The 27,386-nt window shown below is 39.0% G+C and overlaps 2 protein-coding genes across 5 annotated transcripts; both read left to right on the top strand.

The window, feature by feature from the left end:
• The first annotated feature begins 845 nt into the window (after window positions 1–845).
• LOC122569232 lies at window positions 846–24,411 on the top strand. Of its 4 annotated transcripts, none has more exons than XR_006317373.1 (8): window positions 850–1,354; window positions 13,549–13,672; window positions 18,579–18,689; window positions 18,782–18,919; window positions 19,139–19,236; window positions 20,178–20,343; window positions 22,945–23,300; window positions 23,398–24,411. XR_006317373.1 is itself a non-coding variant. In XM_043729947.1 (8 exons), the coding sequence occupies exons 2-8, from the start codon at window positions 1,229–1,231 to the stop codon at window positions 23,046–23,048; spliced, it is 867 nt and encodes a 288-aa protein (XP_043585882.1). In that variant the 5' UTR covers window positions 850–1,032; window positions 1,112–1,228; the 3' UTR covers window positions 23,049–24,411. The 4 variants fall into 4 exon arrangements, 3 of the variants coding, with proteins under 3 accessions (XP_043585881.1, XP_043585882.1, XP_043585880.1); XM_043729947.1 differs by having other exon boundaries at window positions 850–1,032; window positions 1,112–1,354; window positions 22,945–24,411; XM_043729946.1 differs by lacking the exon at window positions 20,178–20,343 and adding an exon at window positions 19,944–20,109 and having other exon boundaries at window positions 846–1,354; window positions 22,945–24,411.
• A 626-nt stretch (window positions 24,412–25,037) lies between these two features.
• On the top strand, window positions 25,038–27,098 carry LOC122569229 (glutaminyl-peptide cyclotransferase-like). The gene is given in 7 exon segments (XM_043729940.1): window positions 25,038–25,124; window positions 25,126–25,200; window positions 25,361–25,504; window positions 25,704–25,973; window positions 26,044–26,205; window positions 26,266–26,491; window positions 26,564–27,098. Coding segments are annotated over 7 exon segments (1,101 nt in total). The 5' UTR covers window positions 25,038–25,052; the 3' UTR covers window positions 26,716–27,098.
• Window positions 27,099–27,386: the final 288 nt, after the last annotated feature.

Raw genomic sequence — 27,386 nt, 5'->3', positions numbered from 1 at the left:
CCAAAATTAATCAATATAATAAAAAATGAATATTGCGATATCAAGGTTGCCAATTAAAATGACAAGAGACAGGGGATTCGCCATTTCTTCATAGAATGCAAGGAATTCCACGCTTTTCCCTGACGTTTGCATCGACTTTATCTCACCGTGGTGAGATTGTTTAGTAAAGGAACAAGAAAGGAATGCTTTATGAAAGCAGACAGATAGCTACAGCGAAACTGTTCTCATTTTCCGGAATTCTTTCGACTCTCGTGCATTCGTAGCTGCAGCATTCATCGATCTCGCTGCTTGTTCAAATATCATATTTAATATAAACATACATTGTTATAAATATCAATCTTTAAGTGTCACAATAAACTCAATGTCGACACCTTTAATTAGTCACTAATTTCGTCTAATATTCGACAGAATATTTTATGATGTTAATCATTTGGTAGCATCATAGAGCACAAAGAAATTGGTGTTTGCAGGCATCGAAATCTCCATGAAAACTACGAAAGAGAAACACGTTCCTCTTGGTCGATGCAATAAAGCTAGAAAACGCGTCGAATCGTTAGAATGTGCTTGAAGAAAAATTTACTTGCAGGTATCCACCCACTGCTGTTTTATTATCCCGAAAAGGTAACGAAAGACACATCCCTTGAGTCCGAAGGAAAACGGTTCGAAGGCGAAGCGAAGATATCGTGAAGGAACGCTGCGCGTTGAGCACCGCTGAAGGTAAAACACAGGTAATATACCTGCCTGGGGCTACATCCATCCCCACCCGGTCCGGTTCTCTCTCCTTGGTCGGCTCTCAGCTTTTCTCCAAGCTGAGTCGAGCCGTTAGTGTCGTTGTCGTAGGAGAGAATGGTAGTAATGTGTATCGCGGAGTATCGTGCAACCTGAAGGACGTCGTCATCGTTGATCGCCGAGTACCGATCCTCTTCTTCTTCCTCGTTTCCTCTTCGTGTATTCCATCGGGCATTCCTTACAATCGAATTCGGCCATCGAATCAAAAGCTATCTCACCTCCTGGACCAATTCGTTCTGAACGGTTCGTGACCTGTTTCGTGATTCACTTTTTCACGGATGCTCGACAGTCTCGAGGACGACGACGATTACCTGTTGCTCAGTATTTTAGCTCGCTGTGGTGCCGTGTGAGGTGAACGTAACACTAACTAGAGTGGAATCTAGCAGGAAAATCGACGGAAAATAGAGAAGAAAAAGAAGAAGAAGAAGAGGATACCAAGATGCCCTGTTCCGCGGTGACGCTGTCCCTCGCGACCATAACCGGTATCATTGCCACTGGTCTTCTGGCGATCGCCTTTTCTACGGATAACTGGCTCTACACCGAGGTCAAGCGTGCCCAAATCCAGGTTCGAATTCGTTCTTTCCAAGTATTTTTTCTATGATGCAGTCGCGAGTTCTTTTATGAACAAAAAATTTAGGATGCCACGTTGTGCTCATTTCTATCTTACATGTTCTATGGATAACCCTGTTTCTTCCCTGTAACCGAATATCGTAATCGGACATCATTTGTAATCGATACATCTTCGTTCCCTCTTTTTCTTTTTACTAACAGTAATTTCTGCGAAAATGTTCGTTGCTTGATCCATTCCGACGTGACTGTTTCGATATCTCGCTCTTTCGCAGATGATTTTTGCGGTCCCGTATGTAGGATACGATTCTCGAACGGCGAACGTGAGAACAGCGTTACATTCTGGGAATGCTTCACGATATTTTCATAGCAGAAATACTGGTTTCCTGGTATCGTTCATTGTATCATCCCGGATGCAGACAACATTGCTCGTAGCGAATTTTCATGAATTCCAACGTGGAACGTCCTCCTGAAGAATCATCGATGACACCTTATACTTTCGAATTTTTAGCATCGGAAGGGATGTTAGAAATGCACTGCTGATTCTCAGTAATAAAGAAACATGGTTCTTGAAACGCGATCTAATTTATAATACGTTACATAGAAGAATTACGGTAAACGTGTTTGAAAGTTCGTTCATTGCATGGTTAGTGTTCCGTTGTTCGCATATTTTGTAATTCCTCCGGTTCCTCAAAAAAAAAAAAAAAAAAAGAAAAAACACAGATTGCCGCTTCCGACTCGATGAAATTTTATAAACGTTTAATTCCTCTTCCAAAATATTTGACAAACTTGTTCACGATGGTAATACTATGATCACGAAAATACGAAGAAATGATTTCGTTGTTCGTGAAGCAAGACCGGAAGTGGAATCTCCTCGGTTTCCGTCGTCCTTGTCACAGGTGAATGTTCGGGTGGAAGGTCAAGTTCATCCTGGAGGGCGTTGAGTGGTTGTCGAGTGGAAGAAATTCTCACGAAGCTTTCGTGAAATATTCCACGGGAAGCCGTATTACATTTATAGCGAACGATACCGTTCTTCCATGCAACTCGCTTCAACGTGAACTCCATTAAAGTCACGATCCCCTCAAGATCCTGGAAAGTGTTACTTTTTATATGTATTTCCAGTTCAACAGTCGGTTAACGAACGGTTCGATGATGAATAATACGAAGAATTCTGTTTCCTCTTTCTTTAGCTTCAATCATCTACGCGCGAAGTAACTAAAAAATTTCAAGAATCGTTCTCTTCATTTGTCACGTTACATGTTAACATCCAAGCAAACGATTCTACGATTGCTTAACTTTCAATCTTCCACGACATATAGCGATTTCAGTGTCATGGAATTCCAACTGACGGTATTAAGTGTTAATAGAAGATACGTCAAAGGAACATCGTTTCGCATCGCGTGATGTGTATACTTACTACAGTAGTGGCAGAAAGTATCCGTGCATGCACCCCTATTCTGTGATGAAACGTTTATTATCATGTTCTACATTTCATTGTCATGGAATAGAATTTTCGTTGCGAAATGAATGTACTACCATATGGTACGAAATTTAATATACCCGAATCTAATTAGTATGTAAATGCTATACTAAGTACAATGGCGTGTAAGTAGCTTTTGTAGCCACCGTATACCCAAATTAACTATGATAAATCTCTGTAAATGATAAACTCTACGATAAACTTTGTAAAATCTAAAACGTATCAACCGCGTTCGTCGTAAACAGAAACGCTCTTTAGAGTAACCTTCTAGCAGGAACCAGTTATTAAACCAGAATTGTTTCCATAGTGTTGGAACAGTCTTGTTTAGAATGGAAAAATTATGAGGTTTTCATGTCACGGTTGGATCGATTGCGATCGCTCGAGCAATTCGATTTCGGCCACTCGTGTTTCTAGTTCGCAGCGTGTTTCGAACGATCGACATTCCGGACCGCGCCCATTTTCAGCGCTTGTCGTCGTTGGCTCGACAAGTTTTGCGTTTAGCCGTATCGGAAAGCACGCAGCGGAGCGGCGCAATCGTATGCACTCTCCTTTATGGGAATCGGCCGCGGATCGTGCCGAGACACGGGCATTTTTCTCTTAAACGTACGCCGCGATTTCGTTCACGCGCAGCTTTCTTTCGACACTTTATTTGGTAGCTAGCGTTCAAAGAAAAAAGGAATCAGTCGACTCTGTAAATTTTCTTGAGAAGCTTTCTTGCTGATTCAACGACCAACGAGAGTTACTCGGTGGATGATGTGTTATTAATGATACATTCTACCGAGAAAGCCACGAGATCGAGTCTTGTTTGAATTTGAACTCCACTGGCACTGCTACCATAAAAATGTTCAGAGCGACAGCATATTAAAGGGAAAAACGTTAACGAATACGATTGATGGAAGGTCAGTGTCTTCGATAGGATTAGAACTTTCTTAAAGTTTGATATATCTATCCTTTGTTTACTTGTTGGAATTGGAGTAAGATCGACTCGTTGGAACACAGAGAGTTGTCTTTGTGCCAACTTCCTTTCATCGATTTGCATTAATTATAGACTTCAATCCTGAACAGAGACTGGTCCATCAAAAGAAAAAAGAAATCGAGCCAGTCGCGAATCGTTGCTTTATAAGAATCAGTTTACCGAGCCGTGAAGAAGAGACTCACGGTCAAAAGACATCAATCGACACAAATATCCTCGTAATTTAGCACAGAGAGACAGAGGAAACGCATACTCATTCTTGGACAACGTCCAAGAAGAAAAACTTGTCGCGATTTATCATTATGACACGAGGGATTTCTCAAATAGTCCATTCATTCGCAATCCCGCTGTTCTTAATTCAGACTTCGTACTCACGGCGTTGCGATTCATAATTTCATCTAATCTACGATTTTATTTGCCATTTCCTCGCGACATTTGTCAATGATCAAGATATACCTATTCGCAGGGAAGCAATGTTAGATCTCCAAAAAGATATGCAACGCATTGAATGTTATCCACATTTTTCGAAAATGTATGTTAATGTTAGAACTATCAACAAGACAACAAGGAAGTAAAGTGTAATTCATTGCCAGAAAAGACGAAAAATATTTCAAGAAAACACTGGCGAAGTGTCACAAATGGCAGGATGTTTAATAATCCGTTTTAACTAGATCTTTCGTAACTTTCGATAAGTGTCCCGTTGTAGTCAATCGGCTTGATCATTCTGCTAATTCTGGTACTAAATTCGTTCAGTAATTTAATCGCAAGTCGGTTCCAGGCGAACGATCGTCGGGGTATCATTGCAGTTTCCTCGCGGAGCGGTTGATCGTGGTCGATAGAGAGGCGGCATGACGTACCAAGCTCTGTTATTTTTGCCAGCGTTTTGAGCGCGTTTACCTTGGCTATCGCAGTCGATGAGCACGCATTAGAATAAAAATGTTGGTTTGTTCCCCCGTCACCGTCCACCAGGCAGATCAGTATATACAGTTATGCTATTTGTACCATCTCCCCCTGAACGGTGCAAATGATTACGGCCTTCCGATCGTGCAACGTCGACTGCCATTAATTTCCAACATCGGCAAATTACGCTGCCATGCGCTATGGAGAGCCTCTTTTCTCGAGAACTTATTTGGCCGAGGAATCCCGTCGACCTTTGTGCTCGTTTCCCTTTCGCGATGTTCCATGCTTTTCGCCTCTCTCAGTCGGCAGATCTTTGGTCGAGATCAATTTAGCGTGGCTGCAGACAGTCACCTTCTAGCGTCAACACGAGAAAGACGTAGAGACTTCTGTTCTACTTTTGGCATCGTGGAATAAGAAGATTAATCGATGTTACACTGACCGTAGGAAAGTGAATATCGATGGATATGATTATATTCTCTAACCTGTTGAATTGCCACTCGAATTGCCAATTTGTCCCAGATATGTTTTTAAATGACGTACAGTATCATTTGCTAAAAATAACTTTTACGGGATTTCCTTAATGAAGACTGGCTCGTAATGAGCATGAGCAATTATCGCAAACATGAAGTAACCGAGTTCGAAGGCCAATATCTGGTAATATCTTGTTTCCTCTTCGTATTGGTTTCTACTTGTTTTAACAGGAAACCAGCTGGCAATGCACGTGTTGCACACAAAGCAAAGCGTTTCTGGGATCAGACAAAGCCGACTACGAACGTGACTTTGTATTGGTTGATTCACATTGAACCACGTGCTATAATAAAATTTAATCACACCTTTTAAACGGCACGAACTAAACAAGTCAATGTCGAAACTTTTATGCCGAGCTATTATTCGAATTGTATGAGGCGTTTAACGCAAAAGGCGTTGTAAATAAAAATGTTGATTATTGGATAATGTGGGATAAAGTAAAAATTCTGCGAGAGATCGAGTTGACGATTCTCGCTTATTCCGAGATCTATCTACCGAGAAAATAACGAAGATATACTCACACCACTTTTCCACGAAACGGGTGAAGGTTACGCTTTCGAGATGTGTTGCTAAAGGCAAAAAATTGATTTACGATTTTACGGTTCTGCATTAAACGGCCCGTATAATGAAGCGCGGTGCGAGAAAAAAATTGATAAAATAATACAGAAGCAGGTTTTCTTATAAATAAAATAAGGTCAATTTGAAGGAAATATTCAAGATTCTAAGATATGAGAATTGCCGGGAAGCACGAACGAAGTCACGCATTGTAACCGGATGAAACAAAGGAATCGTACAGAATTCGCACGTCTACGTTTAAAAACCTTGAATCCTGAGAATAAACCTTGCTTTTCGATGGTCCAGTGCTCGTCAACATTCATGTGCTTGTCACGCTCCAGAGCGTCGAGTAATGTTTGAAGCTTCTGCGACCAAGTCGTGATCGTAGCGTGACTGGACCGCTAGGGTAACTCCAACTTGATCGATCAAGATGCTAGTCCTTGCACCGGTTTATAGAACTCAATTTCTTTTCTTCCTTGTTTCTCTTCTTTTTTTTCTTTTTTTTTTCAAGAAGTTGCCCGAACCGTTTATCAAAGAACATCGATTCGCGATTAGTTCATCGTCGCTTTTGTTCCTCATTACTTAACAGTTTAAGTATCATTAATCGATACATGAAACAGGAATTGCCACGATGCATGTTGATATATCTACAGTTCGCTGTAACACAAATTTCGCTGTTACGAAACTATAAGACCTCGGGAAAAAACGTGTTGTTCGATTCTTATGTCATCAGCGCCGCGTTTCAATTGCGCGATAAAGATCGCTGTTGGAATTTGTTATTGAAGATCTTCTGATCGATGTTAATCAGAGTCACTTTTCTTAAATCGAATATCAAAAATCAAACGATCAGAAGGACAATTCAAAGACCGCAAGCCGCACCTGTACGTCTGCATTTTGAAATTAACAGCGGCCATTCAATAATAATCAACTGAGCATTGCAAGGATACCAGAGCTATTGCGGGAACGATCGGAATGTCGTTTTCAACAATAAACCTTTACCTCTCTGCGACGTACTTTCGTTGTTGCGCAAACTGCCTGTCTCTGCTGGCTGTAGGGGATAAGACACAGTCTATTAGCCGGTAGTCTCTCGAACGATCTCTGCGTCCATTCATCACCCATTTCTCGTCAGGAAATAATCTGGTGCGTGGGCCAATGTTCGCAAAGTCAATACATCATTGTTCGAAGGTGGTACACCGCGATTCCGGTCTACGAACGGCATAACGTGAGAACCCGGGCAACATTACGTTACCGTCGAGCTTCATTGGGTAATCGAACATCGCGAGCAGCAACAAGAGTTTCATAATCGTTCGCTGAATTCACATTTTATGGCGAATGCTTACGCCGGAAAATCCCTACTTCATTCTTAACGACGACGATCGATATTTCGATGATTCACGTATTCATCGCTTTTTTAATGTCCGAAAGCGAATCCAACGATCAAGCAACGTACGTATCAGTGGCATTAGAAGGCGATGTCGAATAGTAGAGATCATAGTAACGTTGAGAAATACTTTTGCAGGCAAATTACACGGTTGGTGTAGCTAGGCTTTCGCAAATTCAACGACAAAGTCGACTGTCAATGTCTATCGCCTTCGGGGGTAATAATGATCGTACTCGCCGAATCGAGAAATAGGCTAATGACAGGAGGATCCCTCGATGTTGCGCAAGTATGATTGCGACTCGCATAATTCGTATGAACGCATGTGTTTATTACGTCGATGAGCGACCGGTAGAACTGCGGTCGCAAGGTATAATTGCGGTTCCATTGAAGAAATCGTGACATAATCGGAACATCGATTCAGGACACGAGTTACAAAGGAACAGGTAGTAAGAACGACACGTCCTTGCCTTCGAACGTATACGACGCATTATATTACAATGCAAAGTCGATTCTTCGACCTTCGTCTTCCTTCCTCGCCATAATCCCTCGAGATAAATTCGTCAGGAATGCCTCGCGGAAAATTGACGATTTAGAATCCTTTAATTACTGTTAGGAAAAGTAATCGGCACTGAGAGCGAGCTGCATGAGATTAGAAGCTGCAAGAGATTACAAGAAGAAATTAAAATTTTCTAGGAAAATTAGAAAATTACGCACGTTTCCGGCCGCGTGATTCTCCAATGCGCATAACAGGTGATTACACGAGTGGAATGCTAGAAACAGCTGAGAAATTACATCCCTCGCGTTCCCCTGCTGGATGCACGGAATTATATTCCCTGAAATAACGGAACCCTTCGTTTTATGTCTCGAATAGTTGGTTGGATGAATTGCTCGAAGCACGAGGGAAACGAATTACGCAAACTTGAAGTAACCGAGAAATATAAACGAAAAATCTATCGCGAACTAGCGTTCCCTGTAAAACCATGTTTCCTATTCGTTTCTTCGAAGACACTTAATTTTAGTTTTTAGTAAATTTAGTTTTTATGACGATAAAGTTTCGATCGTCTGGATCGAAACGTATCGAATTCTTGGGATGTCTATAGGTGGATAAAATGTAATGTAGCTCGAATAAAGAGACGAAGATGTCGTTCGATAGTAGAAAATTAATGTTATCAAAGCGAAGAGAATTTATTCGTGTATCGGTGGAAACTCGATGGCTGGTTCACCGCGTAACAGTGTTGAAAAATCGAAATGAAAGTTGTTCCATTTGCAAAATCGAAATGTTATTGAAGAACGAGTTTTCACAGTGAGCAGAGCCGCGATGTTCTTTTTTTCTAATCCGGGCCGCGGTAAGGAGCATTTAATTAATGCGTCGAACCCGCAAGGACATTGAACTCGCAGTACCCTTTTTTTGCGTTGGACATGTATATCTTGCGCTACTGGTTGCTGAAAAAGGAGAAGCAAACGCGATTTTTTACCGAGATAGATTTGCTTGCAATAACAACGAATAATTTATACTTTGACGAGGAGAACGTTTTTCCATAACGTGTAGAAACGAACGCTTTTTTATTGTAATATTTCCTCTTCCGGTTAAAAGGTGATAAAATATAGGACATTTTTTCTAGCAACTTTGTTGATTCTGGAAAGGCGTCTTTGAGACGAAAAATAAAATGTCGACCGTACCGCCGTGAAAGTTCCTGCATGGTAATAGGGTTGGTTAACAAGACATCGGATAAATGAACCATGTAACAAGCTAATAATGCACTCGATATAATCGTACAATTACCATATATCATTCGCGTTTTTTATCAATTTAGACGGAACAAAGGGAACCTGGTACATTTTCTCCTGTCGCTAGAAACAGGACGTTTTCCGATTTATGTCAAGATCGTATCTAGGGTAATTTTTTTTAGAAAATTCCCGCCAACTATTATCATCCCACGCGCTGACGTGCAGAGGTTACGCGTTGTCGCCCACACGGGCATACTTCGCACTTTATCATTCGCAAGGTTGCCGTAACGTTGGCGAATGTGGCGCATACTTGTCCCTTTAACTGTGATACCGGTGCATAAGTTAGCTCACGATTCTACGCCTGAACTTAACACGTTGCATTTCCGCTTTTCGACGTGTTATACAATTGAAAACCGCTGCATCGAACCGAATAAGCGTAGTTCAATTTTTATTACTCAACGATATCTCAATTTTTCGTTTATTTATGAAATCTTGCATTGCTAGGTTTTCACCTATTTGTTCCGTCAGGTTTTCACCAGGGAATTTTTATAAAGAAATATACGAGTGAATACAGAGAGTTGACGCAACGTAGAAGATTAGCCAAGAGATTCACGCAGTACCCTAGACCCCGGTCTTTGCTTCGTTTCCTACGCACAAAAGCTAATTACCCGAGACAACGCAACGTCAAATCCCCATGATCAATCATGCTTATGGATCCTCTCTCTACCTGTACGATCTCTATTGTCGCGAGGCATCCTTGATTCGTTGAACCTCCCAAAACGAAAGAAAAGTAAAATCCCGACTAATTAACACACTTTCATCGCGATATTAAGTTTCTCCGCGAAAAAGACAGTTTAATTGCCGCGGGATAGTTGAATCGCGTTCAAACCGAGTCTTGGACGGTTTGCCATCGCGACAATTGGCTCGTGGCGAGCCGAAGATTCTCGTCTAACTCTAACGTCTAACGATCCCCATTGAGCGGCGCGCGTCGGGTCTGCGTTTTCCTTTCTATGTCAAAGAAATCGCCGAGGCTCGACGATGTTCCCGCGCTCGAGGCGAACAGCGCGGCGCGGCGGTGGCGAAACAACGATGTGAAAGCAGATTGGAACGACCTGGACAAGCCTCGATGGGCCTTTACGACTCTTTCTTTTCTTTTTCACGCACGTGACAAACGATTAAGTACCATGAGTCCGTTATACGTGCTTTTGATTCACGTGTACCTTGCAGGCGCTCGCGATACCTTCATTCTTCCTGTCTTACCAATGACTATCGGTTGGAACTCATGCGTGTTCACCTGTTGACTAATTATCGCGGAAAGTCGAATCGTTCCCTGGCGTTCAAAGTCGTTTCCGACGCTGACGATTCTTGGATTCTTGAGAAAGCGGATACTATATTACACTAAAATCTATTGTAGCGTCTATGAAGAATCGTTTATCTTCAGAAACTATCGACCCTATCCGTGACTGACTTTCTTTTTCTTCCAGTGTTTCTCTAGTATCGTAGTAATAGGAAGATTTGTAAAACAGTAAACCGAATTTGATAATCTCGTATCTGCAGTTTGCGATAGACACGGGAAAGTAAATGCAGTAGTACCAAGTTTACGTGAGGATCTAATGCAATCTATTTGGTAGCGAGCATAAAAGTGGGCAGAAAAAGAAAGGAAGTCGCGTGATTCATCGTCGGGAAACAGGCTGTGCGATTTTGCTATTTTTATAAGCACTATTTCCATATCATTACAATACACCATGCATTTCCAATCGATCATTCATAATCAGATTTATGAGAATCGGTTCACGAAGACAACCGAATGTAAGAAGAATGAAAAAGTTGCGAAATTAAAGCAATATATCGCCAACAATGGTTATCGCGTCGATCGTGCACTCTCATAGAAAAATGTTGCATGAGGCGTGGATGTTCCTCAAGGTTAAGAAGATTTCACAACTTGCGAGTATTCGGAATCCGATTACCGCGCCTTATGTTCAAGCGTAAACGTGGGATGCGAAATTTCTCAAGTTTCCTCTAGAAACACAGGCTCCCTCGCAGCTTCTGTGAAAATGATTACAGTAGTCGATAGTCTCGATAGTCATGATCTCGCGTAATCACGTCGGAACACGAACGGGAAGCGTCATTTTCAGAGGAAACCCGTTTCTGAATTACGCTCACGAGGAAGTACATACGCTTTGAAATAAGCCAATAGAGGAAAAAAGCAGGAATGTTGTTCCTTCCTGCGTTTGCACATGTCCGAAGTCTGATAGAGTTAAACTACACCAATATTCCTTCACATGATAATTATAGGCTAACAAAATACACGAACCTACTTGTGATATATGATATTCTTAGCTTAAGGTTGCATTTCGATGGGTTTCGATACAAATTAAACGACGGAGATAAAAGCGATGGTGAAATTAAGAAATTAACGATCGACCAATCAAAAGTTTGAGACGATATATATATATATTATTTGGATAATCAACGTTCTACGATGTTCTTAATAGGTGTATTAGTATACCTGATGAAACCTTGAGGAAAAAACGCCTTGATGTCCGTGAAATGGTGAAAACATGTTGATGGTAGTTTGCCAGGAAATCAGGATTACTCGAGACACGCATGAGAATCACGCGTAGCGAGCCATCATTATATCGTGGAATAAGTACACGGATCTTAAACGCTTTATGAAAACAAGTGTTTTCTGGTTTCGTGCGATTCACACCGCTCGAGAGATTTCCCGCGCGACCCCGCATGCCTTATTACACTTTCTACGTGATGCTGTATCAGAAAATTGCCAGCGTACTTTCTAAAATGGGCCCGATAGAGATGTCCTGGAAATTACCGTGACGTGGCTCCTATCGATCTCCTTGCAAGGAATTCGTGTAAAACAAGAGTGATTTAAATCCTTTTTATGGTTGAGGACGTAGCAATGTTCGACCGTAATTTCTCGTGTGTCAAAGTTTCGAAGGATTCGGTCATAGTGTTTGATTCTGTAATGATAATATATATTATATGATTCTTTAATTGTATGTTACGTGAACGTGATATTATCGTTATTTTTTTGCACACACAAGTGTAGAAATTACCGGGGCGCTCGTACTGGTGGGTCTTTAAACAGGTCTTTAAAAAATGTAGCACACTCGTAGCGATGTGGGTACTAGTTATTCACGGTAGATTTAAGTAGCGTCGTTGTCCTGGTTCCGCTACATCCAGTAATCTTCCAAATAACAATCGCGAATAATTAGCACGTTGCTTAAGGATCGATGGATAAAACGAATAATCAAAGTTCGTTGTATAATGATAACTTTGACACGAAAAATATACTTAATATCGTAGAAGAAATATACAATTTGCCTGCGATGCTCATTTTCCTAAACTCTCCGTCACGTATTTCACTCTCTCCTCGACTCTTCCCCAAACACGTTCTCTTAATTAGATTTAAAAGAAACTGGAAGCTAGATTTACTTGTACTCTACCTAATTACAACCACTGAACCATCAAGCAACCAGGAATAAAAGTACCGTTCTTTTTCTCACACAATTTGAACAATATGTACGCGAATATACGAAGGCAAATGAAAACGGTGGTAAGAAAGGAAAACTAGAAACTCGTTTCCATGTTGAGGAATAGCTGTAAAAGGATTCTCATACTTGGTCGACGATGCAGAAGAACGGTTCTGCACCGGGCTGTCATAAGATCTAAAATTACATTTAATTTCGAGGGCGGTATGCATGGCGCGCATCCTCGATCGCAAGAAAGTCCGGAACTCGAGCCGACATGGTTGAGTAAACGCGCTCTCTAAGCCTCCTTCTAGGATAACGCACGGCTTCGTTTCTTCAGGAAGTGAACGAATAGATACCTGTGCCTGTCGTTGGAACTGAAAATTTGTAACACGCTTGTGATTTCCTTTCCTTCCGCAATTTCCTCCACGGGACCCGGTTCAGCCTCACCTGGTACACGTAACTTCCGACGAAAATTCATTCCACGCGATAGTCTGCGTGACTCTCGGGCTATGAGTACCTGGATCAGGAGATTTTCTAAAGCTTAACTTTTCGTTTCCAAAACGCGTACCAACGCGATTGTAAATAAATTTTCTTAAAATGAAAGGTCTCGCTTTTTTAATCGGCTACGTTTTTAGCAATTCTAGGTAATTTTCTAATTAGATAATGTCCCACTTCCGATCATCGGTTTACTTCGGCACCAGTCGATGAATAGGTCGTTTGCCAGCGATAAATTCCTTCCAAGTTGTGAAACGGTGTTTTCACGAGAATCGATCGAGGACGTTTCATGAATAATTTCTGGTAATTTATTCGACCGGACTTTTTCCAATTGTATCGAAAGACGTTTGGCCTCTTCGAATTCACGGGGAATCGCGATTCTTGCTTTCTTACTTTCTAGCGATCATAACATTTCCATAAAGCGACTACAGCCACGTCTAATCTGCATTCGGAAACCAACGACCGTTCACTTTCCGTTGCAACAATGTTTCCTTGTTCCCTCGCTATCGTTTTCACCGGCTGCCCGATCATTTTCGTCGATTATGCTCATTTACGATTCGTTTGTTCGGTGTGATTAACTAATAGAATGACGCGTGTGTGAATACAAAGGGAAGGAATCGTTGGATAGCATGAATCATTCGGACAAATTGTTTTGTTGCAGCAATATGCAGCCAAGCATGCCGAGCAGAGCCACTTGGTGGTGAAAATGAATACAAAGTACTATTACTACACGAGGACGCAGGGTCTCTTCAGGATATGCTATCCCAAAGAAAGGCCACCGACTGGTAAGCATAATTGTAATCGCACTTTCCCGAATATATCGCTATCAAATTGTGTGCAAACACGTTATCTAAGTGATAGTTTGGCTGTTTGTAACTTGGCACGCACATAGTTTCAAGTGAAAGCCTCGTATCTATTGCAACGTCTGTGTATCTATCGCGACTCAAGATCAATTTGTTAAAGAATCATCAAAACTAATGTGAAATATTTGTGAAACATATTATACGCGAATTTCATTGCCACTGCACCTACAAACGTTTCACGTTGATGAAAGTCTCGGTACAATTTGTCTTTCATTGGAATTTCGCTTTCAGAAATTGGCTATTGTTTAGCAAGGTCTCGTATCTCTTGAATACATTGCAATTGTAACAACAAATTCCGCGAATAAGGAAATATTCGCGAATTTTGAGAAAACCTAGCGCGACCAAAGCTTGAAAGTGACTTTTCACTCTCGCGAGTTCTGGTTCCTGTAAAAGATGTCGGCCTTTCGGAGACTTTCTACGTTACGATACCGTAATGTCGCAGGTTATTCGATCCCACGTAATAGGTTAAGAGTTTATAATCTGCCGATTCGGTTGCACGCAGTTCTAGGAGAAAGGAAACGGCTCTCGTGAAATTGCCGATGTGTACGTGATGGTCCAAAGACGTCCCTTTCGAGCTTCTACGAGGTCGCTTGGTCAATATTGACTCGGCTGGTTTCTATCCTGTCTGTTTCTATCGCGTGGAGAACGCGTTTCATGGAAATACTATCGATACTGTACGTAGTTCTCAGTCAGATACACAAGAAGTTGATTAGTCAAATTCTGTAAAAATATGCGAAGCTTTGTTCTTTCGTTTCTTGCATAGCAATGAATGGAAAGTAGGGTAACCGCATTAGGTTTTTGCGAATGACAAGAATTTTTATATTGCAAAGTAATCATGGGTAATCTAATTTTTTACGAGTATCTAACTGAGTTAAAACATGATATTAGGATCTCGTTCGGACCCAACGACCGTTAGACCATGAAAATTTTAGATTATTTCATTCACAACGAGATCGTTTGCTTCGTGTGAACTTCTTCTGTACGTACTTCTGTGAACGTACTTCTGAATGTCTTTCTACAGCGAAACCAACGCGTCTTCGTGATCGTTAGAATTAGGTCCATAACTGGACTGTTGCAACCACAATTTCATACCCAGCAGTTATTTTCACTCGATTCTTTTACATATTGATTCGTTCGTTCCAATAAACTATTTAGAAATATCAATCTGCAGTCTCATTAGTAAATGATTTTACTAAAATCTTCGTGATTAAGATGTTAATAGTTTCGTATTTACTATATCGTGTTTAGAAAACGTGTATTTACAAATGGTTGGCAAAATAAAGTAAAGCGTTAGTTAGTTCGAACTGGTGTGAAATTGTTCAGCTCAGTGTGAAATGAAAATTTCACATGGAGAACAGTTTTACAGTCGCCTGGTAAATAGCAAATGCAAATGCAAATGCAAATGATCAAAATCTGTCGTGAAAGATACCTGCTTAATTTCACGCGATACATAATATCCGTGAATTACTACACTACCTTTTCTTCCTTTCAACTTTCTATGGTAATGATGCGTGTTAAAATCGAATCTACCTGCATTCAATAAGGTACTAAGTACCGATAGTAAATATGTCTCACCTTTGATTGTAACACAGAAGGGTAACAATATACAGGTGGAAATTTATGAACCACGTTTTATTTACCTAGTTAGGAAGCAACACTTGGAAAATAAATTTTCTAAAATTTCAAATTCACATTGAACAATTTTCTTTCCATTCGGCGTGAAATTCTCGTACAATGGCCAATCGCACGAGTTCGACAAATGGAAAGTTCGTTTGCATAATAAAAGAAGCCAGGTCCGTGAAAGGGAGCCAAGAGCAGCAGCTTCGTAACAAAGAGCCGCATTTCCCAGTCTTCGCAGCGCATGCAATTAGGATTATCGTTGTTCATATGCAAACAGCAAACGCGAAAGGGCGAAGTCTTCCTCTGCGACTTTTACAATGAGAGGAGCCTCGTGACGATTACAGCAGCCTTCGCGATTAACAGTAGCAGCATGGATCGATTGATACTCAAGATCCTATGTAGCTTCGATAGAAGAAATATACACAAAAATTCATGGTGATTTAAGAGCGTTGAGACAATGAAAAACAAGATTATGTGAGCCACGTAACATCTTATGACTGAATTAACCTGCCGCACCTGGCACTTGCCACCGGCTTACACTTTGCTATTCATAGTTGTGCACTCATATCTATCATAATCAAACTCGGAGATCTTAAATTATACGAGTGGCGTACGTTCGAAATTTTATATCCCGTACTTTCTACTTAATTCGTTTCTTTGTTTTTATCCCTCTGAAGAACCTCCTATGTTTTTCTTAATAGAGTAATAAAGATAAAAGGAACAAAATAACGGAAAGCAAAAATATTAAAACGGTAATGGGACTAGGTGGAACGCCGTCTGATTCGCATGAGTGCCGATAAGCGAATGCGGGAATTTTATATTCTTCCATATTACACGTACACCTTAAGCTGCTGGCTTAAAAATAGGAAAGGAATAGGATAGGAAATTAAGCATTTTAATTCAGAAATCTCAAATAAAGAAAGAAAGACAGCATTCTAGGCCTTGTTGATGAGATAACCAAAAAAGGTATCGAGAACAATATATAAATCAGATTGCTATAGTAAAGGAACGTAAGGTAGCGTTATAATACAGCATTGTAACTAGCTACTGTTAATTCGCGTCACCTATCAACACTTAGTACGTCCACTCATTCCTCCGGTTGAAGCCTGAATATTCTATGAGCTCATTATTCGAGAAAGGTTCGCATTTTCTCACGATGAGAAACGCAGGCATTTTCTAAACTTTGCCGCGTTGTAACGGAGTAATTCCAGTTTGTCCGGAAGTCTCGAGTTTCATGAAGAACCTGTATCCTTCGGAGGAAGAGCGCCACGGCCATGGAGAATCAAAGGACTTTCGGTAGAGCTACCATACAAACTGCTATTTTTGTTCGTTGTTCGAGGTGATATCGAGTTTTATTATAACCGCGAACGCGCCGAGAAACGAAACGCCAGTGAATAGAAAGTACTGAGAAATTCTCGAGGAATGAGAACAACGATGGATGTTGTTCTCGTCGTTTGAGCGGAAAACAATTCAAACGATCGATACATCACGTGTACTGTCTTATACCGTTCTTCGACCGCACGTTCCTTATCGGTTCAGACGTTCCGTTTGTTTCCGGCGTTCCATTTCCGGTCTTGTATTTGATTCACTTAGCGTACGTGATCATTGTAAGTGCGTAGACCTCGGCGAACAAGAAAAAAGCATTCATTGGAAGAAGTAATTATAATGAAAATGTGTCAGAAATACGTGTTGTAGTTATAATGAATTAAGTGCAGAATTAAATTGACAGTGTTTAATGCCGTAAAAAGATATTTATCGATATTTCCACGGACAGCAATCGTCCTACAAAATGGGGGTCAGGTGCATACGTGGCGACCATCGTCGATACACGCGTGAAAAGTTTGAAGAAGCCGGTCATCGTCCGGTTTCGGCCAAGATTTTTTTTTTATTTGAATATTTTCTGTCTTGCTCGACGTGACAAATCGTAGTAAGAACGGACAGAAGAAGGGGGACAGAATGGATGCTACGACAATCGAATATTTCTGAATGACGAGCTGCTATATTAACGCGTATACAGTTAACCAAGAGTCAATGATCTTGGCATGGCGCCTCGTTTAGGCGAAACTAGATTCGAAGAAGGTCGAGGAAGCGGTCGTCACCGGCTGAATTTCAAATATTTCAAACGGTATGCACGTTTGCGCGATGCATCCCTCGCGCCTCTTAATTGAGCCCTCGAATTACACGTACACATTATTTCTACATTTCTATCTTCTAATTTTCTTTTTTCTTTTTGAGAATAACTTTTTGAAAAAGGAGGTCTAAAAAATCTGTGACTATTTTTTCAAGGTAATCAAATTCGAAAGAATAGAACATTTCATAGATCTCTACACATCTTCTATATAAGAAAGAAGGAAGAGCATGTAAAGGATCGAAAAGATCGGTAATTCGCAATTAATGTCATTACACTTTTCTTTGACGTTCCTAGAAAAGACAGGAAACCGTGAAAGCATCACGATACGAGCGCGACTCTTTCTTTTCACTACGTGAAATGCCTTTCGAAAGTAGTATTTCGTAGATTTGGAATGACCAAAGAGTACCGTTGCCCATGAAAGACAAGATAGAGGTATACTCGAGCCAACCAACTTGAGCATGTGTGTATACACATGCCATGTACATACATTCTTTACAGCCGGTGATAGCGCATTGCATTCTGGGTCACGTGCTTTTCGATACGCGTGTACACGATATGCCAGGGCTGTAACAAAAAAACTCGACACCTTCTAGCTCAAGAATTCTTACGATCGATTCGAATTGATTCGAACAAGCATTCGAATCACCTATCGAGTTACATAGTTGCTCCAAGTAATTAAAAATCACTTTGTTTCTTACAACAGCAACTTTTATTCGCTGTTACGTTCTAGATAACAGATTATCAACACGTGAATATAATATAATCTCGTTTCATGATGTTTCAACTAGAGATAAATTTCAGTTTGAAAGGTAATAGTTTGCTAACTGGTATTCATATTAGGAGTAGAAGAATTCGGATCCTGTTCATTTTGCAACTAGCCATTAGACACGTGCGTAATTAGAACGTCTCTGAGGCAGATTTCCATGGCCGTCGAATTAATCGGCAACAACCGTGAAACTTCCTTAGACAGGCTGCATCGATTTTTCGCAATTTCTCGCGGATTTCGTAAATTCATCCTGCTCGTGTCAATTAAACGTCGGATTAACATGGTTTCTCTGTCGTGGCTAATTGTTGCAGTTCAAACCTACTTAAGTCCTGTGGAGACACACTGTATGAACATCAATTACTTCATCCCTGACGAAGAAAACCTAACAAGGGGCTTCTCGGACGATGCAATGACTCGACTTCGTACGTAGAACGAATTAAATAAAATATCGATACGGCTTCAATGATATTACCTTAAATTTACATTTTCATCGCTGTACTTTATTGGTTTTCAGACATGGGCAGATCTGTGATAGCTCTGTTTATAGTGGGATTCGTCGCAATCTTTACGGCATTCTGGACGGGAGTGGTAGGCTGCTGGAAGAGGTCACCAGGAAATATCACAGCCACCGCAATCTTGATGTTGCTAGCATGTTAGTGGCTTCGTAAATTCAATGCATATTCTAACCGTTCGCTCTATGATTAATGGCAGACCTACGTGTAGATATTTTTCAATTATTAAAATGTCACAATATTTTCCAATCGTTAAATTATCGTTAAGTTAAATCAAAAGTCTTAAGAAAGACGATCACTAGCATTATATTTAAAGAATAGTATTATGTATATTAAATGGTAACTGTTTGACGACACAGGCCTATTAAGTGCTAGCGCCATGGGGCTCTGGCACGGAGTGGAATATTACGAGAAAGAGAAAATCGTCGGAGAAGAGTACTATCAACAATGGAGTAACGTAAGTAATGTTTTTGCTACCCGTGAATATATACTTTCGTATAGTCCGACACCGGTTAACACGACAACTATCGCGCGTGTACACATGTTCAAAGTTTGTTAACATCTATTGACATTTTCACTCGGTACCAACTATCATTTTTCAAACTATCGTCTATGAAAATTAATTACGTAATTGCTCGTGGATTTCCGGAGTCGGTCTCGTGTCCATTAATGTGTGCATCAAGATACGATAAACACTCGCTACCGCAATGGACTTGTGTAATATAGAAAGTACCTTGTTGCTTTCAATATTTACCAAACGAAAATATTTCTATCTTCGCTTCGACGAGATTTAAACAATCCTGATGCAATTTCGCGGTTAAAAACAATCTCTACGATTTACATATTATTCTATTTCCAGCAATTATATGATACAAGTAAGTTGAACCAATTCATATCCAACTTTACCGAATTGCAAACGAAAATCCAAACCAACCAGCTGATAAAAAGATCGATAAAAGGATTCGATAAAAAGATTCACGAACAACTAGATATTGGTTCACCTTGCGGGTTCCAAATAAAAAATTCCTTACAGCCATACTTCGCTATTCGAAGCATCGACCCAAACGGCCAGAAGGCACCAAGGATCAGAAAGAGTGGCACCAGAAAAAGGAGAAGGGTTTTCGAAGAAGGAACACGACCGTTTACAAAACAATTTGCCCGCAGGTTTTAAGGGACAACGCAGTGCAGTGGTACGGCTGGTCGTTTTACCTTGCCTGGCTGGGGGTGGCTACGTGTTTAGGCACGATGACGCTATTCCTGATAGCGGCATCCTGCCTCCGGCGGGAGCATGCCCGCGAGCAGGCACAGAACGTTCAATACATCATGCCAGGTGACACGAAAACACTGAAACGACCGTACTAACTTCCCCCATCTTTTTTTTCTGGAATGCGGTTCTAGGTCCTGAAGGACAACTCACTAATCTCGTACGACTGGTCGTACGTGGTCGCTTGGGTCGGCGTCGGTTGGTCGTTGGTCAGCGCGATCTTGTTTAGCGCCGCGGCGATTTGCTTGAGGGGCGAGAGAATGCGTGAGGAGGCGATGAACATGCAGTACCTCATGCCTGGTACATATTTAACACCTTTTGCTTTTGCCACGAATACGACGAGCTCGCGCGGACTCCTGTTAAGGTCGAGGAACCCTCGCGTGATTCGCGGCTGCTTCGCACATGTGGCGATTCGGTTGAAAAATTATTTTTTCTTTGAAACGTTTACTAAAGGAAGCCGAGGAATTAATTAATGGAATAGCTTTTTAGTTCGAACATGATGCGAGTTTTAGATTGGAAAAAATGTAAATGAACTACAATGTGGGAGTGGGAATATGTGACGTGACTATGACAATCACGTTGACTTGCAGTTTTCTTTTCATATCACGTTCTTTCTTTCTTTTTCCTTTTTTTTTTTTTGTTGTAATCGAATGTGGTGACAGATGTCTTCAAATATTTATAGTTATAAGAAAGGAGTCTGCGCGTGCATCGTGTACCACTAACTTTGATTCATGATTACTGGGTTGACCCCGAAAATGACGTTGCTTGGTTTGAAAGTAACGACAGTCGTTCTACTAACTCGAATCGATTCAGATGATACTAGAAGTTTAACGGAAAAAATAGTTGATGTAGAAGCAATAAATCAAGACTTTACGTAAAGTAGAAATCGCCAGACCATGATGTAAGGGAATTATGGCGCTCGAACGCAACAGAACAAAACAAGAGACTGCTGTGTTAAATTAATTATCTATTACGTGTACGAACAGATACTAAAATTTGATGTGTTATACGAAGAAGAGTTATTTCTTAACATGTACTTGAATAACAAAGAATCGATATATCATAGACGGAATACTTATATTTAGTTTGGTCGCGATATAAATTAGCAGAGACATTTACGGTTGGTATGGCCGACACTTCTTCAATTTTGTCGATAAAACTATAAATAACATACTACGTGGTATCAAAATCATCAGAGAGTGGAACAAAGTTAATTGGAATGAAACGTGAAAATCTCTTTAGAAAAACAAGACTGCATCAAACTTTCAAATATGTCTAAATGTTTAATTATCAATTGCTTCTATATCAACAAATACAGCAATATATTTTCAACTCTAAGATAATTACAATAAGATGGCCATAAATACCATCTTGGAACGTATCACGGAGAAATAAGAATGAGCAAATGATTGCAAGTACAAACATAATGTATAAATGTCAAGCGATTATAGATTTAACAAATGGATACCTAACTAATCATACTCAGGAAATCAAAGTACTGACAGAGAATGAGACAAATCGTTGCCCGCTTATTTAACATTTTAATCAGATAAATTGACCCCTGTACGAAAATGATATGTTGTACATAAAATACTGATCGGCACAAGGTAAAGTTGCTGATTAAAATATAACCCCGTTTATCGTGGATACCATCAATCGTTAAGCATTCATGCATTGAAAGAACAAGAATACTCGATATTCGTCTTCGTGAAACTCTTACTCGTTCGGCTCACGGTCTGTTTCCACCGCGGATTAAAGCAATTTTGTCATGCTCTGATCCTGAAGAAAACTTTCTAGATGAAACGATCTCCATCGATCACCGATTTAAGCGATACTTTGTGTTTCATTCTTCGAACCGTTTCAAGTTTTCTTTTCACTATAAGAAACAATATCATTGAGAGTCATCGCTTAGAAGCTATTCATAAACTGCATATTAAAAAGACATTTCGTTGAACCGGTTGTTGATCCTAGTTCTGTTTACGACCAGGATATTTGCGTTAACCTTGTAATTTTCTTGATAAAAATCCTAAAAACCGAAAAAAAAGCTACGTAAAGCTACGAGCTATCCACAAGTGTGTTTTAAGTAGCCCCTTGGAAAGCGACACACTTGCCTAATTTTACGCTCGATCCTCTGACGCCTGCTGCTGTGCGAAGATTTCCGCGTTTGCGTATTCATCGGCGTGCACAGTCACCTCGGAATGTAATTTAATTCACGTCCACTATCGCGAAAACGAATAATCAAAAGTACGCTTCGTCTCACGAAACAGAATCAACGTCATTTCTCGATCGATCGTCTCGAACATCTACGGAATAGAAACCGTATCTATTTTATCTCATCTTGTTGTCAAGTCGAATAATCGATAATAATATTCATATCAGAAGGAGTTATTAGCAGAACGGGATTGTAATTATCGAGCGAGTTTAAAGCGCAAATTCGTCTGTTAAGGAATCGAGTTCTTAAATCAATCGGAAATGGCATCGTCCAGCCCCGTTTTACCCTCTCATAATAAACGAAAACTGCCAATATAATACCGATTGAAACATTGAAGCGTGGTTCTTAGCATGTTGCTATCTTTCTCTGTTAAGCGATTCAAAGCTTTCGATAACAGTGTCTTTTGCATGCAATCAGGAAAGACTACGTTTTATTCGCGTCTATAACTTCATATGCATCAGAAGGATCAATTAAAATTGAAGAATCTTGAAACGATCTCAACGCTTTCATCTATCGATAGTTCAAAACTGATCCTAAAATGAGACACCTTGTATATTTATCTCTTTAAATTCTAAATTTGCGATTTTCAATGACGATATATTCTTGACGGAAAGAATGATCATCCGCAGCTAAGAACCACCTCCTGTATGAGAAACGAAACTAATATTTTATTTTTTTCATGGTTTTAGTATATCCTCAGAAGCAACAGTACGCTTATGCAGGCTACCCAGCACCGGCAGCATATCCAGGACCTTACTATCATGGATCGCAGTATGGACCGTACAACTACTGAAGAAATTCCGTGTCATCTCTATCAACAGGGGAAAGAAAGAGTCTAGAGTGCGGAGCGTGAAACGTGCTCGTAGTGAACAAAATGTAATCTGGCAAGCGATGATTCCCAAAGGGAATGATAAAAAAAAAAAGAAAAACGAAACGAACGAGACAAAAAACGAAGACTCCGAGAGGTCGATCGTAAATCCCAAACCGAGCCTGCACGAGGAGAAAAATAAAAAGCAAAGAAGGACGACCTTGGGTCCCGCCCTAGGTATAATTTATCATTTGTTTTAAACGATACGTTACGGACGTTCTGGTGCACACCTGCGGGTCCCACGATCTCCGATCTCCGTTTTCTCTTTCGGCAGGTGTCCGTTTGGAACATGATCGCTCGCACGGGAATCAGTTTGACTCGCAAGAGAGACAGTTGCTCAAAAACAATCCGCGTACTTACTTAGAACTGGGATGACCCTATATGCAATAATACTTCTTTTTTATTTCTCAAATCTAATATTCTTTACTACATTACTCTTCGTACGTGCTGATCGTACTAGGACAATAATAATAGTAATGGTAATAGTAACAATAATGAGAAGAGATATGAGCGTGGGAGAGACATACGTAACATAAGTGTTGGTAATTGATTATACGTTTGATTGGCTACATGATCTTTCTCAGGTAAATGAGGAACGACATATCGTTCAACATTTATCTCGCAATATCGTGACGTCGAATTTCTAAAAGTACCGTACGACTGATGAGGTTAACCGTCAATCCCTATAGTGCCTTACTTTCAATTACCTTTCATTCTTACTGTAAACCGACAGTATGGAACATTATCATCATCGACAGTAGCGTCGAACGCTTCGTTACCTTTGTTCCAGTTCAGGCGAGAAATTTATTAATTATAGGAAGGATATTCGAAGATATATAGCTAAGTGAAGCCGAAACTACACTGTTCCTTTAAAGTGAAACAGTGTAAACTCGGCTTTAGAGTTAGCAAACCGAGTGGAGGGGCGAATACATCAAACAAATATTGTGCAAAATCTTTATTTATGTTCGATCGAGTAGAAATTTCGTCGACGAAAGAAAAATTCGACAACATGGTGCGAGAGAAATATCCGTTAGTCAAATCGATATAAATGGCAAAAAGCGTAAAATGGGTGCATCGTATCATTCATAGATATCACATTTCATAATAATGATTTGCCTCATCAACTCACTAGACTTTTTAATGTGTAGATTCCCTCTTTTTTATAACGACATATAAGATTTCTTGTTGCGGTATCGTTACGTAAGGTATTAAGAAATAAAAAATATTTCAATTACTTTATACATGCATATTTTTTTGAGTAAATAAATTAAATCAGATTTGTACCAATTATTGCTTCTTTCAATTGTTATAATTATACTATAAAAGCTAGACGAATGTGGAAAGAAATTGAATTATGTAAGTATACATAACTATCTGTTTATGTACATTCAAAATCGGTATTATTGTACTCAGAAACAAATATTATTAAAAATCCTAACCCTTTATGTACTATAAAAGGTGCAACGTATCATTAAAAGTTATTTAATATATTTGATACGTTATAAACACGTATGAATAATTTTTTTTACTTACCCATGAAATTCCAGCTTAACTTTTCTGTTCCTCTTTTTATTAAAAACGAGACGTTATCCACGGAATCAAACCGGTTTGAAAACACATTGTATCTTCAAGGCATGCATATTTTAAAAGTTCAAACTGTAAAACTAAAACCGTAAATAAATATCACCACAAATCTAATTTACTGCAATACACAAAGTATGAAAAAATACTCAATAGATAACATTCAGTTTAACATTTACGACGTTTTACATCGTGTATTTATAAAAATTCGAAAAATACGGAGATTTAGCCGATATGTATATATATGCATTCTACTTGACACAGTTAACCAATAGCAATCGAGACATCCATTACTCACGTGTGACGTGAACTTTGTTTCAAAATGGCGACGTGAATTTAATTGCCACAATGGCTGCTTTGCGGCATTCAGTTCAGTGGAAGTTTGCTACAGAGTACGACGATGATCTACCTTGGTTTGTGTTTTTTTTTAATTTCCGCGGGTGTTTTAATCACCGACTCAAATATTATAACACAAGCAGGTTTTCGAAATGAAAAGGTATATAATACACAGAACTTGAATATTTTTAACACTCTGTCATTTTTATCAAATGCTTTCACTTTACCTTCTGCGTATTCATTGGCAAAAATCATCTTTTGTAATACACGTCATTGACTATCGTTAACATACATCAGTTACAGTCATGAAATGATTCCAGTACTATCACACGCCAAGTAGCCTATCAAGAAATCAAATAATCACATTGTCAGATCTGTCAAATGTCGATCATATGAACGAAGTTTTAGATAACATATGCGTTGTGAGAATCGTCGGAACACCTGAGCATACGAGAGTAAAAGATGTAAGTTGAAATAGTTTAGTAACACAAGTTTGTAAAAACAAAGTTACTAATTATAATATTAAGAAATAATTGAATGAATGGAGCAAGAGAATGGAAAAGCATGAATAAGAAGTACATATATACATAAATAGTATATATGATGCCATTTTTAATAGGAAATTACTCTTATTGATGACAGGATGTATCTTCTTTCTTATAGTACATCAAGAAATCAATGAATGATCTTAATTGGACTGTTCAATCTGACAGCTTTGAAGATCAGACCCCAACTTTTGGACCTTTACGGTTTGAAAATATAGTTGCAAAATTAAATCCGAATGCAAAGAGGTATTTGGCATTAGCTTGCCATTATGACTCAAAGTATACTAGAGAAAGGAACTTTGAAGGTGCTACAGACAGTGCAGTACCATGTGCTCAAATGATTAACTTAGCTAAAGTTATGAAGGATTATTTAAAGTCTATAAAAGATGTAAGTATACATTGGGTGTAAGTACACATAATTTTTATTTGACTTTTTAATATCTTTTTTGTGCTTTCAGAATGATATTAGTTTAATGCTTATATTTTTTGATGGTGAAGAGGCTTTTAAAGAGTGGGGTCCAAAAGATTCTATTTATGGTGCAAGGCATTTAGCTGATGTTTGGCACAACAATCATATTAATTATACCCAAGGAGAAAATGTTTCTGAATTAGATAAAATTGTGAGTATTAGTAAATACATACATCTTTATATAAATACTCATTGCTTATTTTTCTTGTAGGATTTACTGGTTTTGTTAGATTTAATAGGAGCACCGGATCCAACATTTTACAATTACTTTAGTAACACAGAGAAATGGTATTCTTTATTAATGAGGACTGAAAGTAAATTAGCTTCCTTAAAGAAGTTTGAATCTTATTCTTATGGACAACCTACACAAACATACTTTCAACCATATTCTGTAGAAGCTTATATAGAGGATGATCATATTCCCTTCTTACGTCGAGGTAAATAATTTTTACATGTACATATATACATGTTATATGTTGCAGATAATTTCTATAACATATATATTTCAGATACTCCTATTCTTCATCTAATACCATATCCTTTCCCAAAGGTTTGGCATAAACAAAGTGATAATCGGAATAACATTGATTTAAAAACAACAGAAAATATCAATAAAATTCTAAGAGTTTTTGTAGCTTCATATTTACACATTAATATGTAACGAATTGAAAAATATTTATATCGCTAGAGAAAATTTTATTTTTATTATGACGATATTAAATAACGTTATATAAATATAATATAAAATGTTAGTTAACATATACGAAAATAACAATATTTTATAACAAATTTTAAACAGGAACAGATGAATGAAATTGTTTTAGAGTTAGTTTTCATAGATTTAATAATTTGTACTATAAATGAATTTTGTATTATACGCGACTTTTGTAGGATACATTATTCTTAACGAATCAATGTAATTTGATGGTACTTAATGCATCTACTTATGTACGAAACGTATATATTACATATACACGTGTAAATTATGGAACAGAAAGAAAAATATAAATTATTTTATCTTAAATAAAATATGTTCAAATTGGATAAGTGAAATGATTTTAATACGAATGCAAGTACGCCATAGATAGAATTACAATTGCAAATGTCATTTTAAATGTGAGTGCGATAAAATGGAAATATATATATACGCACACACACATATATATATATATATACATCGAGGAAGTGTTTCTACACGTGACTTCCGGATACATGTTAGGAATAAGAATTCAAACATGTCACTGCTAAAGTAAAACTTTATTCTCAATGAAACGTTTCTGAAACTTTTAGTGGTACGAATACTGCATGATTTGTTAAAATTTGTATGGTTTG

The sequence above is a fragment of the Bombus pyrosoma genome, linkage group LG7 (assembly GCF_014825855.1).
Source record: "Bombus pyrosoma isolate SC7728 linkage group LG7, ASM1482585v1, whole genome shotgun sequence".
Taxonomy (NCBI): Eukaryota; Metazoa; Arthropoda; class Insecta; order Hymenoptera; family Apidae; genus Bombus; species Bombus pyrosoma.
This window is presented reverse-complemented; position numbering and strand designations above follow the sequence as displayed.

What these genes read in the sequence shown, in the direction of transcription:
- LOC122569232 (XM_043729946.1), top strand. Translation starts at nt 1,229, where the DNA reads ATGCCCTGTTCCGCGGTGACGCTGTCCCTCGCGACCATAACCGGTATC. An exon ending in TCAAGCGTGCCCAAATCCAG is followed by an intron (nt 1,355 to 13,548) that starts GTTCGAATTCGT and finishes GTTTTGTTGCAG; the next exon opens with CAATATGCAGCCAAGCATGC. An exon ending in ACTATCAACAATGGAGTAAC is followed by an intron (nt 19,237 to 19,943) that starts GTAAGTAATGTT and finishes ATTTGCCCGCAG; the next exon opens with GTTTTAAGGGACAACGCAGT.